Source organism: Xenopus tropicalis, chromosome 7 (assembly GCF_000004195.4).
Source record: "Xenopus tropicalis strain Nigerian chromosome 7, UCB_Xtro_10.0, whole genome shotgun sequence".
Taxonomy (NCBI): domain Eukaryota; kingdom Metazoa; phylum Chordata; class Amphibia; order Anura; family Pipidae; genus Xenopus; species Xenopus tropicalis.
The window spans coordinates 55,177,125-55,198,175 of NC_030683.2; the positions used below are offsets into that span (position 1 = coordinate 55,177,125).

At 38.9% G+C, this 21,051-nt stretch overlaps 1 protein-coding gene across 2 annotated transcripts in view; it reads right to left on the minus strand.

Moving 5' to 3' along the window:
- adk (adenosine kinase) overlaps positions 1-21,051 on the minus strand; it is a 97,021-nt gene that overhangs the window by 11,109 nt on the left and 64,861 nt on the right. For both annotated transcript variants that reach the window (XM_018095394.2, NM_001016698.2), the window contains 3 exon segments: positions 14,427-14,505; positions 9,546-9,718; positions 3,868-3,976 (listed from right to left, as the gene is read on the minus strand). In XM_018095394.2, coding sequence (XP_017950883.1) covers positions 3,868-3,976; positions 9,546-9,718; positions 14,427-14,505 — 361 coding nt within the window.

Here is a 21,051-nt window from a genome sequence, read left to right on the forward strand (position 1 = left end):
TACTATATCAAATGGCTTCTGTTACAAACATATACATATTCCATGAACTAATTAGATGTGCCTATTAAGTAGTTCATTGTTCACACAGCTTTATATCCTGAACTTTTAATTTAAAAAAGAAACTACATAACATTATCTTACAATACAGTTACAATCCTTTAGATAAATACATTGTTACATTAAATGAATTTGCATGTTTGAAATACCCCTTAAACTGTGTGCTGTGGATTTATAAATTTTTTTTTAGCGGTTTCCTTGTCTAGTGTGAAGCCCCACCCCTTCTCTAAGCACTCCTTACCTCTCCAACTACAATGACCTCAAAGAAATGAATACTGTGCATGCCTAATTAATTTTAATGGAAGCAGAGGCAGTGATCATGCCCAGTAGGCACCTCTTTAAGGTCTTTATAGTTAGAGAGAGAAGAAGTGCTCAGAAAGCAAAAGTGGATGAAGCTTTACACTAGACAAGGAAGTCAGTAAAAGAGATACAGTTCAGCTGTCTGTAATAGAAAAACAGAATAAATTTGCATGCAGAGATCGAGGTAAGTTATTCTTAGATTCATTTTTGGGGATTTCAAAATAAAAGTTTTAGTTAATCTCCACCTCCATTTTCCCATGCTATACCTAAAACTTCATCTAACCTATGTTCCACATAATTACTGCTCTTTTCTCCCCTCATGCCTAATTTGAAATATTCCCAAAAACCTTTTATTAATCCTCTACCTAATGACTGACTGTTAGGAGGCGTTCATTATAATGGATTATAGATTGTAAGCTCTACGGGGCAGGGACCTCCATCCTCTTGTGTCTTTGACTCTTAACTTATTGCAACTGTATCTTGTATTTATTTTGCTTATTGTAATAATTTGTATTTATCTATAGGCTGTTTGTATTAATGTATTCTACTGTACAGCGCTGCGTACATAAGTAGCGCTTTATATATGTATACATGCATACAATGGAGCATTATCTGTGCACTTTAATCTAAATTATCTACAATGGTCAATTTAAATGTTTGCCTAATTTAGATACATAAAACCCTACAAGCTCTAATCCTGTTGTAAATGGGGTTTTTACTGTCCCCTTACAAGATTTGGATACATATTTAAAGTTCATAAGAAAAATGCAATTACCACATTTTCATTTTTGCTAGTCTTTTTACTGCTCATCTCAACACAAACATTCCAAAGTAATTACAGGTTATGCAAACTAAGCAAACATTTTATAAAAACAAAAAAATAAAAAAACTAAAGCTCACAAAAATGGTCTTTTACCAATAATACTTAGTTAAAAATGTAGAATTACATTAAAAGTGTTACAATTGCTAACATTTACTGTTGGCAGTTTGAGTAAAGGGATTCTGTCATTATTTTTATGGTATACTTTTTAGTTCTAAATTTTACATAGTAAATAATTAACTCTACATTACCTCTACATTGACATTAAAATGTTATTAGTGAACCAACAAATGTTTTTTTTTTTTAGTTGTAATATTGGTGCGTAGGCAGCCACCTTAGTGTCTGATCCTGAGCTTTCAGAAAGAGCCAGCGCTACACATTAGAACTGCTTTCAGATAACCTATTGTTTCTCCTACTCCCATGTAAGTGGAGGAGTCCCAAGCTGGACTTGGATTTCTTACTATTGAGTGCTATTCTGATATCTACTGGGAGCTGCTATCTTGCTCCCTTTCCCATTGTTCTGCTGATCGGCTGCTGGGAGGGAGGTGATATCACTCCAACTTGCAGCTCAGCAGTAAAGTTTGAGTGAAGCTTTCAGCGCACAGGTCACATGGCCGTGGCACCCAGGGAAATCAAAAATATAACTAGCCACATGTGAAATTTTAAATTGAAATATTAAAAAAACTGTTTTGGATTTCAATGCAGGATTATACTGGAGAAGCTGTATTAACTGATGCATTTAAAAAAAACAAAAAAAAACATCTTTTCCATGACAGTTTTCCTTTAATGAAACTAGTCAACGCCTGGTCTTGGGGGTCTCCCTAGATCTTCACATAAAAGGACAGCTTCCACCTGGGTTCAGTAGCCTCATCTAGGATGCTTAAATGGGTGCCATGAAATTTTAACCATCTCTTGGTTTTTCAGAAACCAGAAGGTCATGCACCAAAGGTTTAGGGACTTTTTAATTTTATTGGAAAGGTACAGAACTGGCTATTTTTGTAATCACCACCACACAAAGGCTAAGTAAATATATTAAAATTCACTACTACTTGTACATGTATGTTATTGCTCGCCAACAGTATATCAGAAGTTTTAATTTTATATAAAAAAAAAGTTCACCCCTTGTTAAAGATACCACCCTAAGAGCTGCCAGAAATAAATGCTGACCTAGGTTAATGATGCTGCAGAAACACAGGCAGCTTGTTTATTAATAGTGCTATCAGAGAGGAAGAAGACAGTGAGGCTGCAAGTGCAACTTTTTTGTTCTTTGTCATTTTGAGAGGTAATTTGCTGTCTCACTTAAACTCTTTACACCTGTATAATGCTGCCTTGGCACCATATCCAGAGGTAGTAGCAAGACATACAGAGGAGCACCTTTTGGGTTATCCCAGGGTGCTAAGCAAATTTATAACGTAGTCATAAACATAAGGGAAAAAGGAGGGGGGGGGGGTGGAGGACTATATTAATCAATTTTTGTAGGTGATTTGTATGTTTGATGTATACACCCTTCTATTGTATAGCATTTTAGGATATGGCAGTTTAAAGGAGACATTTTATATAAAGTTCATATGCACTTATAATATTCATCCTCCCTATAATCTGCTATGGTCCCTGTGTCTATAAAATGGGGGATGGGGGTGTTGTAATGGGCCCTGTCAGAAGCACAGAAGGAGGGAGGATAGCCAAACAGCCCTGTTATTCACACAAGAAATGACAGGCTTCAGTTTTCTATCAGATCCACCTAAATGCTGATTGGTTCCTATTCTGCAGTGCAGAGTGCCGCTAGCTTCCTACACAGCCTGAGGAAGGAAACAGCAGGAAGTAGGACTAGAAGAGTTTTTGGAGACATTTTCAATAAATCAGGGTGAAACAATTTAGCAGATTCCGTCACGTCTATATTTAAAAGATTAAAGGCTGTGGTACATTTTTATTTTTTTACACAATATGTCTCATTAAACTTTATAAAAAGAACCCTTATCTGGAAAACCCAATGTGCCAGGCATGAAAGGCTTGAAAGGTACTCATTAGGCTAGTAGTATTCGGTCAGGCCCCCATGATCCCTTACAAGGGTTCCCTTTGTCGATAATAAGTTCCCAGCTATATAAAACAATGCAATCTGTAATTTAGCTTTCATTTTACAGTATATCAATAAGGGTATTAAATAAGCATTTACCCAAATTCTTGCTCTAATTTACCTGCAATATGGCCTTCAATTAGTTGTTCATACAAAAAATGTATTCTACCCAAATATGTCCAAAACCGTGTTTCAGACTGGGTTTCTCCAAGTTAAGGCTCTCAAGTACTTCCAAATCCAGTGTCTTAGGTGCTGGAAGTTAGCTGACAGTGACAGGCACTGGGAAAGTGCCAGATATTAGAGCAGTCTAAAGACTAATGCCAATAAGAGCCTGCAGAAATAAACTGATATTATAAGGTTATAAAAAGGTATATGGAGTGCCTTAACTCAGTGTGCAAAAGAAGCCTTAAAACCATCTTATTTAACAAGAGATCTACAACTTGAGAGCTATTGTAGGTGGCAAAATTGAGTCAGGGAAGGACAAACCTAAAATCAACGGGTATAGGTCTCAGTACCACAACACATGGTTTCAAAAATGAAAAATAGGTAATTTTTATTTGCAAAAATTATCATGACATTTGAGATGAAATAAAAAGCCTGGTAATCAGTTACTTACTGCAATGTAGTATACTTTGGCTTTTTGAACTAATTCCCAGTTTTCCTTCAGATCAAGATGCTTTGTTTTGTCATAGCAATTTGCAGCAGCTAGGTGAGCAACAAGAGACCTAAAAATAAACAGAGGCAAAATGGTAAAGGTGCTCATATTTCTGTAATTAGAAATCCTCCTATAATAAAAACAAAGAAAAATAAAATAACAAAAAACAGTTTGGTGCAAGGAAAGGATAACACATTTTGTGTGCCAAAACCCAACAGTGAATAAATTTTTTTTCTTCCATGGTGTTATTTTTCAGAATAAAATGGACCGGCCTGGAAAAAAAAACTAAGAGCGCCACACTATTTCAAGGCAACTCTTGCATGTTTTTTTCCAATTTTACTTTACTGCACATAAACCAACGTCAGCACTAGGGATGTCAAGAAAAGGTAAGCAAAATGGCAGTACTGGGGTCTCTTTACCATACTTGCCCCCCCTCAATAAACACTGGCTTTTCTTGCCTTCAAAGATTTGATATAAGTGGTGAGCAAGTTTTCCACCCAAAATGTTTAAAGGGGGATGAAAACTCCAAAAGGCTTTCATTTTTACCATAGACCCCCTTGCACAGGCCTCTCTGCCCCGTCCCCAACCACATCATCTTGAAAAATGCCTCTGTTCATCCTCCATGCCAAATCAAAAGATGCACAGCAAGGTTTGTGGGCTGCTGTGTTGCATCCTGTCTGAGGCTTCACAGAGCTGCTAACTGACCAGTACCATATGAACTGAAAGCTGACCTGGTTCTAACTTTCAGTGTACATGCTCCTGGTCAAGGATCACCACACTGGAGACTCAGGCTGGATGTGTTGTGACATAAACCTGCTTGTGCATTTGGTGCACCTGTAGGGAGGACCAGAATTACATCCAACAGATTGGATGGTGCAATTAAAGAGAGGGCAGGTAAATATTGGTTGAAATCCTTATTAAACATTTATCAATGGCCCCTGGCAAATGAAAAAAAAATGTTTTATAATATAATGTTTGAAAGCATAACCCAAAGTGATAAATTATAGGTGATAAATGAATACATCTAGTAAGCCATATAGATGCACTGGCATAAAATTAAAATAAATAAAAACTGCTTAACTAAGGATGACAGATTACATATACTGTCTCAAAGCATTGAATGCAACAGTAGGTTAAAAACAAATACTCAACATAAATACTTTTTTTAAAAAAAATGTATTTCCTTTCTTTAACAACTGTTTTTACCAATGAAATAACTTTAGGATGGTGAAATATTCAGGAACTTTCTGTTTTGTGATAACTTGTTTATAACATATTTTTAATATCTTTTACTTAATATCATGATTATTAATGTGTCATTTTATGAATACAAATGCTACATATATTTACTATTAAATTGTTTGGACAGTACACTTTCAGTTTTACTATGTAACAATGGCTTACTTATGGATTGATGGTAAAGATTGATGTAGGGGGCGATTTACCATATATATTACCATAACCTGTCAAAAACACAACTTGTGAGGGTTGAAGGTACAGTTGTCCACTGTATACATGAAATTTTTTTTTATTTATTTCTGCAGTGCTTTACAAAAATTATCCATCATTCACATCAATCCCTGCCTCAGAGGAGCTTACATAGTTACATAGGGTTGAAAAAAGACCAGAGTTCATCAAGTTTAACACTTCCAAGTAAACCCAGCACACACAAACCTATACTTGCCTATCAATACACTCACATACATAAACTATATATACAAACATTATTACTAACTTTAGATCTTTAGCTCTTACAATCTAAAGATATTCAGACACGCACACACTATGGTCAATTAACCTGCCTGTTTGGTTTTGAAGTGTGGGAGGAAACCAGTGTACCCAGAGGAAGCCTACACAGACAAAACATACAAACTTATTGTATATGGCTGGGATTGAACCCAGAACCGCAAGAAAGAAGTGCTATGCTGCCCTCTATATTTGCATCCTTTGTTGGAAAACACTAAAATGACTTTGCTAGAAACCACTGTTTTCAATACATTTAAAAGTACTGTAACTACAAAAAACGAATTGGTGCGTATATGACAACTCCCCTCCTCCTTCTGCTATTTAAAACCCAGAGGTTCAACTCCTGCTGGCAGCAAAGAGACTGATGCTCTGCCTTAAGTACCAAATTGAAGATCTGCAGCCTTATCAGCGAAAAATAATTAACATGACCTATAGGTAACTTTTAATGTATATCCATATTTTGAAGAGTAGTTTTTTAATGGCAGTATCATTCACAAAAAAACAACAGCCTTCTTAAATGTACTTCTGCAGGTGGCTCTTCAACATCCCAGCTATTGATGTACCCTTGGCTTGGAGGCTCTAGATGCCTTCACCTTGCTACTACATAGTCAAGTTTTAGATAACAGAGCTCTGTATTCTAGACCAGACCTTAACCTGATTCCTGACAGGTTTTAATTGATGATGCTTTTAAACTAGTTGTCTCACCCCTGTTATAGGTATACATGGAGGCGCTACCAGGAGACAGGCCAGTACATCAGGAGACGTGGAGGAGGCCATAGGAGGGCAACAACACAGCAGCAGGACCACTACCTCCGCCTTTGTGCAAGGAGGAACAGGAGGAGCACTGCCAGAGCCCTGCAAAATGACCTCCAGCGGACCCCAAATGTGCATGTGTCTACTCAAATGGTGAGAAACAGACTCCATGAGGGTGGTATGAGGGCCCGGCGTCCACAGGTGGGCGTTGTGATTACAGCCCAACAGCGTGGAGGATGTTTGGCATTTGCCTGAGAACACCAAGATTGGCAAATTCGCCACTGGCGGCCTGTGCTCTTCACAGATGAAAGCAGGTTCACAGTGAGCACATGTAACAGACACGACAGAGTCTAGAGATGCCGTGGAGAACGTTCTGCTGCCTGCAACATCCTCCAGCATGACCGTTTTGGCAGTGGGTCAGTAATAGTGTGGGGTGGCATTTCTTTGGGGGGGCCCGCACAGCCCTCAATGTGCTTGGCAGAGGTAGCCTAACTGCCATTAGGTACAGAGATGAGATCTTTAGACCCCTATGCTGGTGCGGTTGGCCCTGGGTTACTCCTAATGCAAGACAATGCTAGACCTCATGTGGCTGGAGTGTGTCAGCAGTTCCTGCAAGACTAAGGCATTGATGCTATGGACTGGCCCGCTCTTTCCCCAGACCTGAATCCAACTGAGCACATCTGGGACACCATGTCTCGCTCCATCCACCAACGTCACGTTGCACCAGACTGTCCAGGAGTTGGTGGATGCTTTAGTCCAGGTCTGGGAGGAGATCCCTCAGGAGACCATCCTCCACCTCATCAGGAGCATGCCCAGGCATTGTAGGGAGGTCGTACAGGCACGTGGAGGCCACACACACTATTGAGCCTCATTTTGACTTGTTTTAAGGACATTACATCAAAGTTGGATCAGCCTTTGTGTGATTTTGTTGTCAGCACATTCAACTATGTAAAGAACAAAGTATTTAATAAGAATATTTCATTCATTCAGATCTAGGATGTCTTATTTTTGTGTTCCCTTTATTTTTTTGAGCAGTGTATGTTATACAAATGCAGTAAATATACCCTGTAAGATTATTTTTTTTCTATTGCACCGCTTAAATGCAACTTAACCCCCAGAATGAATTCTTAAACACTTAAATCAACAGAAAGCTTATATCATGTTAAGAGACCTATTAAAGAATCTAGACAAACTGTACATATTGCCCTTTTACATCCTTTTATTTCCTTTAGCCACCATTTTGTGATGGGCTGTGTGCTCCCTCACAGATCACCTGAACAGAAATAATGCAGCTCTAACTGTGTCAGGAAGAAGTGTGGGAGTAAAAGGCAGAACTCTGTCCATTCATTGGCTGATGTGACCTAGCATTTATGGCTTGTTTGTGTGCACTGTGAACAATATGATCTCAGGATGAGGCCCTTAATTCTTAAAATGGCAATTTTCTATTTAGGAGTACCCAATAGCACATACTAAAAAGTATATTTTTATGAAAATGGTTTATTTAGATGAAGCAGGGCTTTACATGAGCTTGTTTATGCAATATATTTTTTATAGAGACCTACATTGCGTGGGGGTATAGCTTTCCTTTAACTTTTTGTGCTGTACGGTATTAAATGCTTTAGCATAGCCAAGTAGAGGACATCCACTGCCATTGCAGCATCAAGGTTCCTGCTCACCTTCTCAAAAAGGCATTTAAATTGGTCTGGCAAGATCTGTAACGCATAAAAGCATGCTGGCACAAACTTATAGTATTGTATTGTATTCCTTATGATAGAGCTGGGCGGTATGACCAAAAATTTATATCACGGTATTTTTCAAAATTATATCGGTATCACGGTATTTGACGGTATATAAATAAACACCAACGCCCCCCAACAACCCCAGCCCCCCCCCCAACACCTACCCCAACCCCCCCCAACACAACCCCAACCCCAGCCACAACCCCCCAGCAGAACTTACCCAACTTGTGGTTCCTCCAGCTCCAGCGATGCGTCCTAGCGGCGTCGCGTGCGCGCTGACGTCACATGCGCGCCGACGTCACGTACGCACGGGCGCAACCCGGAAGTAATAGGAGAAAAACAGCAGGAGGCGCGCATACCGGTATAGCGGTATGTTTAAAACACGGTATACCGGTTAAACCGGTATACCGCCCAGCACTACCTTATGACCCCTTACAAAAGACTAACAGGCCTATAGCTTTCAGCTTTCAGGCTAAAAAAAAGGATCCCTTCCTGTCACATGTTTTTTTTCAATAGGGTGCATATAATTTTTTTATTCACCAGTATAAGCAACATTCAAATTTGACCGCCACTGTTTTCTACTTGAAGATAGCGGCAGATTAAAGGAAAAGGAAAGGTAAGTAAACTAAGTAAGCTTTATCAGAAAGATATACTGTATGTAAATACAGCCATAAGCACTCACAGAAATGCTGCACTGAGTCCTCTATCAAAAGAAACACAGGATTTTTTTAAATCTTTTTTTTAAACATTATCTTGGATGTCTGACTTCTTGTCTCAAAAAAATCGTTCATTCTGGGGCCAGAGTCAGCTCTCTCCTGCTCCCCCCTCCCATAAGACTTTATGAAACTCACTCTTCCACCCTTAGGAATGTGTAATCTGAGCTATCAGCCTCAGAAGCTATGAACCCAAGGTAAAATGGCAGCTGCAATCTTAAACAGCGGGAACTTCTACAACTCTTTAATCAGGTATGATAAAGCTTTCTGCAGAATAAATACAGTGTTCTGGGTGGCACTAATGTGGTGAATCTATTGGCAGTAAAATGCCAAAATGACTATCCTTCTCCTGCTCTGACTGCCAACAGCCTTAAGGATTTTTTTTTCCTCTCTTAGGCAAATTGAAGAAGTTTCTGACTTTTTGCCTTGCTCTGGCTCAACTAGCAGTTAGGCAACTTCAAATTAAGACATAAAATGTCTTTTTTTTTTTTTTTTTTTTAAATCTTAGTTATAATGTATGTTACAAGCACACAAAATACATTTGTTAAATAATGTGCAAATGTTACTAAATACAGTCTTTAACCACAGTTACTGTAAGCCTTGCAGAAGCCAGACACATCATAAAAAGAGGCCTTGGCACCGATTTATACAAGGTACAATAAGTTATTCTGCAAGAGAATTAGCATACCTGTTTTCACCAGTTATGCAGGCAGCACATGTTCCCGTGGGCTGCTCACTCTGTTCATAGTAGTGAGCATCCACATGAGCCTCCTCAGCTTTCTTCTTTAAGATTTCACCAAACTTGTCAGTACCAATACATCCAAAAAATGTAGCAACCTTGTACGGTTTCTGGATCATCCACTAGAGAAGAAACACCAAGAAAGTTTTATTTATTTTTTTATGTCCTTTACAATATATGCATATTTCTTAATAAAATAATACTACGTAGTCTGAAAATGGTAAAACAATAAAAAGTAATGCAGTATCTTTTCAAAGAGAGATGTGAACATAAATACCTTGGAATACAATATACTTTGTGGTGCATTTGTAGAGGTTTTATTTGTTCTGTGCAAAGGAACATTGTTTTCTAGGTAGGATATGAATAATTTTTAGAAGCTGAAATTATTCACTTTTAGATTTATCTCTGAATGGTTTGCTTAGTTGCACCCATACAGAATAAATAGAATCACTGGGAAATACCTGCAAAATTCTGGGGTTCTTTTGGCATTTTGAGTTCCCGGGCTGAACATACAAACAAACAGGCTGGCCAAGGCGAAACCACACAGTTTAAAAACAAAGAGAAAAGCAAACTAATGGGGCAATGTAAGTCATAAGACTGCCGACATTCAGTAACCCATACCAACCAATTAGATGTCAGTTTTCAAACCGCTAACTAGCAAATGCTACCTTGCTGTCGATTCTCCATGGGCCCCATATGAAAAGCCTGCAATACACGTGGCTTTCACAGCACTGCCTCTCCCTTCCCCAGCTCCCCTCTCTGCTCCCCCCACTTCCTGCACCGCCCACTCAGACCCAACTGCAGCTGCCTGCCTCCTGCATCTCTCCTGCGATCTTCTGCCCAATTTAGTGCCAAATACACACACAAACACACTCTTATTACACTAATACACACTTATACTTACATACATTTTTGGGGGGGTTCACACATTCACAGCACTTACAGCACTCACACACACACACACAAAACACATATTACCTATTGTACACACGCTTGTGATTTTTTTTTTTTTTAAATTGCATCGTTTTTATTCTTGCCTGAAAAAAATGTTTTATTGCCATTGCGGATAGCGTATTTGCTAACCGCACTGCACAATACCTTTTGTGTATTATTTTGGTGTTTTTACTGCATTTTCTGTGATTTTGGTGCATTTTTAGGTATTTTATTGCATTTTCAGTTATGCATAGTTGATGTTCGCTTGACTTTGTCTGTAAAACTTATTTGTCCAAGCCAGAATACTCAAACTGTTATTCTGACCGCAGATATTACTAGGCAAAAAAACCCAAAACATTGATCTTAGTGATTTTTTTAATTTTTTTTATTTTTAGCAATTTTATTGCATTTCACATTGTTCTTTATTGTCTTTGCACATGGACATTGTCTGCTGTATTTCAATTTGGCTTCCTCTGTACCCCACATAGTTTGGTTAATCTATTCATATTGGGCATCAAACTGTTCAGTAGACCCCTGGCATTCATACTTAGAGTGATTTATGTTGGTACGTTACTAAATGTGGGGTACATAATGGGGCAACATGCAAGCTTTGTGAGAATTTTCAGAAATGTCACAAAAACCGTTCTCTTTAGCATAGTTTTGTAGTTTGGTAGTTTGCAGTAGAAAGTTGTATTTACCCATTTTGTTTTGTCAGAATGTGTACTTTCGGAAAATATACGGTTTTCTAGGGTCTCCGTACTGTTAGGGGGTCTTATGGCACATAATACACATACCAGGTGCAAAAAATGCAACTGTGCACAAATATGCACTATTTTTATTTGGGTGCCCCTGTACACCGTATAGTTTGGTAAATCTATGCATATAGGGCATCAAACTGTTCAGTAGACCCTTAGCGTTCATATTTAGAATGTTTTATGTTGATACAGTACAAAATGTGGGAGTACATAATGGGGTAAAATGCAAGCTTTGTGGCAATTTTCAGAAATGTCATAAAAACCGTTCTGTTTAGCATAACTGTGTAGTTTGCAGTAGAAAGTTGTACTTACCCATTTTTGTTTTGTCAGAATGTGTACTTTCAGAAAATATATGGTTTTCTAGGGTCTCTGTACTGTTAGGGGGTCTTATGGCACATAATGCACATGCCATTAGCTTATATTACAGTGTATACACTTTGTATGCACTAACACCTTTTGGGGTCTCTAAATGCCAGATACATTGGTGACCCTATGCACAATGGGCATAAAACTTTTCAGTGGACCCTTAGCTTTCAGATTTAGGGTGTGTTTTCTTGGTACCTAATGTTATGTGGGAGATATGATGCTTGAAAGTGGAAAATTTGAAGCGATTTTTTAGAATTTTCATAATTTTTAATAGAAAACAGCTAAATTCAGTAAAGCATTGCCGTTTAGTACTTAGGAGTTGAAAGACATGGTTACTCATTTCGGATTCGGCGTACTTTTCAAAAATATATGGTTTCCTGGGGTAAACCTAATGTTACAGGATTTTTGGCTTTGGAATCTAAAATATGCCAAATTCTGCTGTAATGGTTTTGAAAATTTGGTAATTTACTGCTGGGAGTTTTTAAACTATAGAAGTCAGAAATCTGCATAAAACTATACATATCAGGTACTGGCACATTCGGGAGACATGAGACTTTCCAAATCAGTTACATTTTTGTCCAAAATCTTGTTCCAGAAATACACAAAAACTCAGATTTGGAAAGCTCAGGTTCTCCTGAAAAAAAACAACCCAATAGTTTGCCTACCTAAACTTAACCCTTACCCCAGTAAAAGCCCCTAAATTGAGAGAGCACAGAATGTTTACAAAACGTCTGGCACTGAGGGGAACCGAAATGGCAAATTCTGCTGGCACTTAAAGGGTTAAAGATCCTTTTAAATGATGTTCTAATTATTTGCACCTGATGTTGTGCATCTAATGCTAGATATCTGAACTTGTGATAAAAAAAAGTGTACTTGCTTTTTGTAATACAAATACCACCAGGGGAAAAATACTTCCAAAGAGTTCTTCCAAAGAGATCTGGTGGATCTGTAATTGGGGGTGTGTCCTGGTATAATCCACTCCCACTGGGAATAAATGGTTTGTAAGAAGTGTTATCAGGCAGGCTTGAGAAAGGGCTAATGTAAGCCCGAAACATTGTCTGTTTATTCTGACCTGCAAATACATCTTTTCACTTTTGCAACAAGGATGTGCCGCAGTTTAATTCCATTTTGATGTCACCCTCTTTTGCTCTTATGGTTGGCCATCCCCTTGCTTCATGGTGATATCTCAGCCCCCATTTGGGCCATCTAGAAAACACCCTTACAACTGAATCATTACTCTGGATTTCTAAATCCCAGCATCTTGATTTGGGTAGGGACTACTTAAAACATTCCCTTTCACTGTGGTGACGCTTCTTCTGTCTGATACCCCCTTTCCCCCCTCCCTTCCCCGGTTACCTTAATTCAATCCAACAGCTATAAGCAATACACAACAACGGACAGTCTCTTCCCTTATTCAATTTTATGCTTTAAGTATTATGTATAATAGATAGCATCGTCAAACCACTTTTTGCGATGTTCACTATGCTTTTTCTCATTATCCTTGAACCAATGCTTGACTATTTCTATTGCCTGTTTGGATTGTACATAAAACCCAATAAAAACTTTAAAAATTAAAAAAAAAAAAAAAAATTTCACCAGGGTTCATGCTTTATTAACACCTAAGGGTTCCTACACACTTAAACCCTTCCAATTACGCAAACACTTTCAGCTCCCCAACTCAGAGCTATATAGCGCTTCTCAGGTGGTTCATTTTACCACATTCATCTTATGTTGGAAACTATCTACCCCTCAATCCCAGAAGGTATCCTTCTTCAAATGATGGGGCCAAAGTAAGAAACCTCAGGATAGACCTACATCTCTGCTTTATCAACACTTTAATACCCCTGTTTCCAACCAACATATCCCACTGCCTGACTCCTGCCAGAAAAGGAAAATTTGCCCCAACAGCTGAAATCAATTGCTTTTGGGATTGTAAAGACCTGGGAACCATGCACATATTTGGAGAACCTGTCTAAGCTACACATTGTTTATAATATGATCTATTCTATACTACAGGTCAATCCAACGAAAAAACCATATGAAGCTTTACTTAGGGCGGTCCCAGAAACTCTTACTAAGGCTTAAATATGATTTGTAACCTTTATATTGTCGGCTGCCTGATGCTGGCAAAAGCTTGGAAACAAAGATCAATCAATATCTCACACCTTAAAGCTAAACTAGACTGGATATTTGTAAATGAAAAATTAACTAGCATTACCCTGGACATATTGCCTGACTTTTTATAACCTTTACGACAATATGTTTCTATTTTTGTTTTTGTTTCTTTTGTTTTGGAAAACAAAAATAGGAAAACCAATTAATGTATTGAAAATAAGTCAAAACCGAAGTCAAAATCTATGGAGGTCACTTACCAAATAGAAATTTCTGCATAATCCATACTATAGTGTACCTTATGAACCTTTTAGAAACTCCCTGCCATGCATATATTTACTATGTAGCCCATATAAACCAAACAGGCCCAGGCCTAGTGTAGCATTAATGTGAGCAGCAGAAAACAAAAGAACATTTTGTGTTTTGACTGAAATGTTATTTTGTTTATATGCTTATTTATAGTAGCAAATGTCCCACAATTTAGAAAGCGCATCTTCTGTAATGGCACTAGGCATTTTCAATAAGGTAACATCACAAAACGCAAGCTGAATTCTTAGTACCCTCATACAGGAGCAGTATTTTAACAGGATTATTGACAGGCTTGAGGGTGAAAATGTTCTCTTTGGCATTTCAGCAGAATATAAGTGATGTATTTAACACTAACCTGAGCCACTTTAACCGAATTTTGTGTTGAGCCTCCAGCATGGTATTCAACTTTAAACTTCTTCACCAGCTCTTCAAACCTGAAATAAAAGTCATGTAAGCAAAGAGTTACTTGAGTTACTGGAATTTATCTACTTGTATTTAAGAATTTCATGCCAATATATTAACTAGTTTTTAATTCCTTTACAGAGTGTAAGCTGAAAAAAAATGCACAGGAGGAGGCATGAACTTTACATTAGTCATGCTGGCGAAAATATGCGTAAACTCTATTTCAGCTCAATGGCTGCCTTCCCAGACTAGTACCAGTAGAACATGGGTTACACTGTACTCTCTTACCCAGAATGGGCCTTCGCTAAGTGGAAGAGGAAGGTGAGGGTGTTGTGCAACCCTAACTGCCTATAAAAGGGAGCTACACCTGCCACTATCTAATGCCTCACTCACGGGGCCCTGTTCCCTGACATCAACTGGGCCTGGGCCCATGCCCTGGGCTCACAGCACACATCCACCCTGTTCCTCAGGTGGAAGCAAACAGGAAGGTGCCACTCCTTTCCCAGCAGTATACCAAAGTGAGGCAGGATGTGGTCATCATACCTGCTAACCAATAGCATACATATGTTAATGAACTCACTCAGATACATTCCCTTCTGCCCAGCAACTAAGGGAACTGAACCTGTAAGGATTTAAAGCCATAGGGGCTATTTAACCTTATGGCTCCCTACATATGCAATGGTGAGAACGGTGAGTTGTAGAGAGTGGTGTATCTCTTTAAGTAAGAATGTTTTTAAAGGAGAAGGAAAGGTAAAAACTAAGTAAGCTTTATCAAAAAGGTCTATGTCAAGAACACCCCCCCCTGCATCAGGTAAAAGAGGGAAAAGCATAGCTAAAGAATAAATACAAATGAGTCCCCACTGACCCACAGATGGAATACCTACGTGTCACAGCAAATAACCTACAGGCTATAAATACAACAGGAAAAAAGCACCACACCTGTTGAAATGTTATACCAAATGTTATTTTATTTTTATTTATTGTAAAACAAGGGCAATGTCAATAATTAAAACTGCACTGTACATGACTTATCATTTGATTGCTCAATAAAAGAAATGTAAAAAAAAAAAAAAAAAGAAAGGTCTATGTAAATACAGCCATAAGCACTCACAGAAATGCTGCACTGACTTCTCTGTAAAGAGATTAGTTGTGTCTGTTTTCCTCTGCCACAGACACACAGCTTTCAACTCTCTCCTCTCTGCTGCTCCCCCCTCCCACAAGAATGCTAAGAACTCATCCCCCCCCCTTAGGAATGTGGATCTGAGCCAATCAGAAGCTGACTCAGTCTTACTAACTGAGCATGTTCACTTGGTCTGGGTGACAGGAGTGAGGCATTATGGGAACTTTCTTTACACAGCTCAGCGTTTTTTTCTTCCTGTCTGGCTTCTGATCATCTGAACAAGAGAAATATGGGGAGACGTAAGGGCACTATTGCCTGCAGCTTGAGATTAACTCTTTATTAGCCTTTCCTTCTTCTTTAATGATGGGTGGGGCAACTTTGTGTTTAAATGTGTGCTTTAGAACCCATGGGGTTACTACTGTCTATGACTAATTACCAGTAGGGTTTGAAACGCGTAAGGTGGCTTTATGTGGGGTTTGTATTTTTTTTTTTTTTAATATGGATTTCTGAATAAAAATGTAATTTTACTTTTTGATTTTTTTTGTTTGTAAAGTTTGGGACAAGTTGGGAATTTGCTGTAAGGTTGCCCTTTAAATCTGGGGGTTGTGTCCCATTCATTTGGCTCCTTTTGACTGGCCATTGTGGATTCCTAGTCCTGATATAGTATGAATGTGATAAGAATTTTTTTTTCAGTAAGGCAGAGTTTGCGGTCACCGGTTTCTTTTTTGTTGCATTACTTCCCACCATGTCACAAACACAATCCATGTTGCAGCCCTCAACCCTTCAAAGTCAAACACATGAACCCGCAGTTATACAAGCAAAGAGACCAACAGCACATTCATGTTAGTAATAAACCGTACAAGCAAATCATTCTGTTATAAAATAAATAAGCTGTACAGACTTCAGTCAAAAAGAACAGAAATCTACAATATTTTTTTTCCAACCTCCTCCCCTTGTGCCTATAATTGCACTGTTAATAGAAAACTAGCAGTGAGCTTTAAAGGAGAAGATGTCATTGAGGATGTCATTACTGTAACCAGATGTCATAATTCTGATTTGTGAACAAATCAAGCAGGTGAGTGGAGGGGTCAGCAACAAAAAGGAGACAGGGTTGTTTAACCACAACACATTTGGTCTGTAAGGGAATGTATATCCTTGAATGACTGTGATAAATGTCACAAAGAGATTTTTCAACCTGTAATGATTTTCTTGGGAACAGTGTATTGATCAACAACAGCATGCTGCATTTCTAGGCAGAACAATACCTTTAGCATGTAAGGGTTTGAGCAATATGAACAAAAGATCATTAGAATTCCAAGCTTCTGAAGCAAGGAGGCAAGTGTCAGGCATGTCAGGAGACAAGTAAGGCAGCTGCAATACATGTGTCCCGCTCCAACTTTTAAAGGACATGTAAACCCCACACACACAAAAATTGACAATTACCCTTTAAGGTAATAAATCAAGAACAGTAATGATTTATTATTATAAATGACAACATTTATATAACAGGTCAAATACCTGTACTTTAGTTCATAGATTGGGTTGTAAGGAAAGGTAACATTTTCCAAGCTATGAACTGAAATACACATATTTGGACCTGTTATCCAGAATGCTTTGGACTTGGGGTTTTCCTGATAAAGGGTCTTTCCACAATTTGGATCTTTGTACCTTTAGGGCTCTGGCACACGGGGGAGATTAGTCGCCCGCGATTAACTCCCTGTTCGCGGGCGACTAATCTCCCCGAGTTGCCTAGCCCTGCCATCCCACCGGCGAACATGTAAGTCGCCGGCGGGATGGCAGACGCGGCGGGACGATTTCCGGAAATCGCCGAAAAAGACTCGCGAGTCTTTTTCGGCGATTTGCGCGAAATCGCGCCGCCGCGTCTGCCATCCCGCCGGCGACTTACATGTTCGCCGGTGGGATGGCAGGGGTAGGCAACTCGGGGAGATTAGTCGCCCGCGAACAGGGAGTTAATCGCGGGCGACTAATCTCCCCCGTGTGCCAGAGCCCTAAAGGTACAAAGATCCAAATTGTGGAAAGACCCTTTATCAGGAAAACCCCAAGTCCAAAGCATTCTGGATAACAGGTCCAAATATGTGTATTTCAGTTCATAGCTTGGAAAATGTTACCTTTCCTTACAACCCAGTTATCCAGAATGCTTTGGACTTGGGGTTTTCCTGATAAAGGGTCTTTCCACAATTTGGATCTTTGTACCTTTAGGGCTCTGGCACACGGGGGAGATTAGTCGCCCGCGATTAACTCCCTGTTCGCGGGCGACTAATCTCCCCGAGTTGCCTACCCCTGCCATCCCACCGGCGAACATGTAAGTCGCCGGCGGGATGGCAGACGCGGCGGCGCGATTTCGCGCAAATCGCCGAAAAAGACTCGCGAGTCTTTTTCGGCGATTTCCGGAAATCGTCCCGCCGCGTCTGCCATCCCGCCGGCGACTTACATGTTCGCCGGTGGGATGGCAGGGCTAGGCAACTCGGGGAGATTAGTCGCCCGCGAACAGGGAGTTAATCGCGGGCGACTAATCTTCCCCGTGTGCCAGAGCCCTAAGTCTACTAAAATTGGGTTCTGTAAGTGTTTATGGCTGTATTGACATAAACCCTTTTACTATTGAGTGCTGTTTATATAGCTACTATTAGGTGGGGCAGAGAAGCATGTTTAGCAATACAGGTATCAGGGAGCTGTTATCTTACCACTTTCCCATTGTTCTGGTTATCGGCAGCTGGGGGTGATATCACTGCACCGCAGCAAGTAAAGAGTGACTTTTATGAGTGAGTTTATCAGAGCACAAGTCACATGGCTAAGAGCACCTGGCAAACTAACAATATGGCTAGTTCCACATAATTTAAATAAATTAAATTTAAAGAAATTCTGTTTGCTTTTGATTCTGTACGATTCTGCTAGAGGAGAGCTATTAACTGATTTGTGTAAAAAAAAAAAAAAAAGTTTTCCCTGTGTCAGAATCACTTTAAAACCCCAATAATATTGTCTTACCACCTAAATTTCCCTACAGTACAAGGTACTTGAAATTATCTATAATGGTTTCCTTAAAATTGACTATGGGAAATTCTGGATTATGGGATTCTAGATAAAGAGACTATACTTGTACCTGTACTAAAGATAAATTTACTTCCTCAATCCCTAGAGATAGCTAGAGAGATGAGACAATAAAAGGTGTAACTTATGAGTACATACTAGAAATGAGGTAAAAAAAAAAATACAATTAAAAAAAAAAAAAACCCAGAAGATTGTCCAAAAAGGATAAATGTGCATTTACAGTGGATATCAAAAGTCTACACACCCCTGGTAAAATGTCAGGTTCCAGTGCTGTATAAAAATGAGACGAAGATAAATCATTTTAGAACTTTTTCCACCTTTAATGTGACCTATAAACTGTACCACCCAATTAAAACAACAAACTGAAATCTTTTACTAAAATAATGTGGTTGCATAAGTGTGCACACCCTCTTCTAACTGGGGATGTAGCCGTGTTCAGAATTAAGCAATCACATTCAAAATAATGTTAAATAGGAGTCAGCATACACCTTCCATCATTTAAAGTGCCTCCGATTAACCCCAAATAAAGTTCAGCTGCTCTAGTTGGTCTTTCCTGACATTTTTTTAGTCCCATCCCACAGCAAAAGCCATGGTCCCCAGAGAGCTTCCAAAGCATCAGAGGGATCTCATTGTTAAAAGATATCAGTCAGGAGAAGGGTACAAAAGAATTTCCAAGGCATTAGATATACCATGGAACACAGTGAAGACAGTAATCAAGTGGAGAAAATATGGCACAACAGTGATATTACCAAGAACTGGACGTCCCTCCAAAATTGATGAAAAGACGAGAAGAAAACTGGTCAGGGAGGCTACTAAGAGGCCTACATCAACATCAAAGGAGCTGCAGGAATATCTGGCAAGTACTGGCTGTGTGGTACATATGACAACAATCTCCCATATTCTTCATATGTCTGGGCTATGGGGTAGAGTGGCAAGATGAAAGCCTTTTCTTACGAAGAAAAACATCCAAGCCAGGCTACATTTTGCAAAAACACATATGAAATCTCCCAAAAGCATGTGGGAAAAGGTGTTATGGTCTGATGAAACCAAGGTTGAACTTTTTGGCCATAATTCCAAAAAATATGTTTGGCGCAAAAACAATACTGCACATCACCAAAAGAACACCATACCCACAGTGAAGCATGGTGGTGCATCATGCTTTGGGGCTGTTTTTATTCAGCTGGAACTGGGGCCTTAGTTAAGAGGGAATTATGAACAGTTCCAAATACCAAATACATCCAAAATCAACAGGAAGGAATGGCTTCACCGGAAGAAGATTAAAGTTTTGGAATGACCCAGCCAGAGCCCAGACCTGAATCCGATTGAAAATCTGTGGGGTGATCTGAAGAGGGCGATGCCCTCGCAATCTGACAGATTTGGAGCGTTTCTGCAAAGAAGAATGGGCAAATCTTGCAAAGTCAAAATGTGCCATGCTGATAGACTCATACCCAAAAAGACTGAGTGCTGTAATAAAATCAAAAGGTGCTTCAACAAAGTATTAGTTTAAGGGTGTGCACACTTATGCAACCACATTATTTTAGTTTTTTTTGGTTTTCTTCCCTCCGCCTAAAAGATTTCAGTTTGTTTTTCAATTGAATGGTACAGTTTATAGGTCACATTAAAGGTGAAAAAAGTTCTGAAATGATTTATCTTTGTCTCATTTTTGTACAGCACAGGAACCTGACATTTTACCAGGGGTGTGTAGACTTTTTATATCCACTGTATTTGCCGTTATTGACAATCAATGAATGTGTCATCCTTATGCATTACTTTTTTTTAAACCCAAAAGCATGTTAGATATATGATGTGATGTTAATACACCCTGTATCAAATTATTCAAATTATATTTTTCTCATTTACCAAAATAATTTATGTAAATAACAGTCAGCATAATTCTCCTGTTATCAACTATTAAGAGTACAATTCAAATTTTATGATGCTCCAAAGGTTCTCAATAGGATTAAAGGAACAGTAACACCAAAAAATGAAAGTGTATAAAAATAATTAATATATAATGTACTGTTGCCCTGCACTGGTAAAAGTTGTGTGTTTGCTTCAGAAAGACTACTGTAGTTAATAGAAATAGCTGTTGTGTAGCCATGGGGGCAGCCATTTAAATTGAAAAAAGGAGAAAAGGCACAGGTTACATAAGAAGATAACAGATAACTGTGTAGAATACAATGGGAATCTATGCTACTTATCTGTTATCTGCTTAGTAACCTGTGCCTTTTCTCCTTTTTTCAATTTAAATGGCTGCCCCCATGGCTACACAGCAGGGTATTTATATAAACTGTAGTAGTGTTTAAGAAGCAAACACACAACTTTTACCAGTGCAGGGCAACAGTACATAATATATTAATTATTTTTATACACTTTCATTTTTTGGTATTAC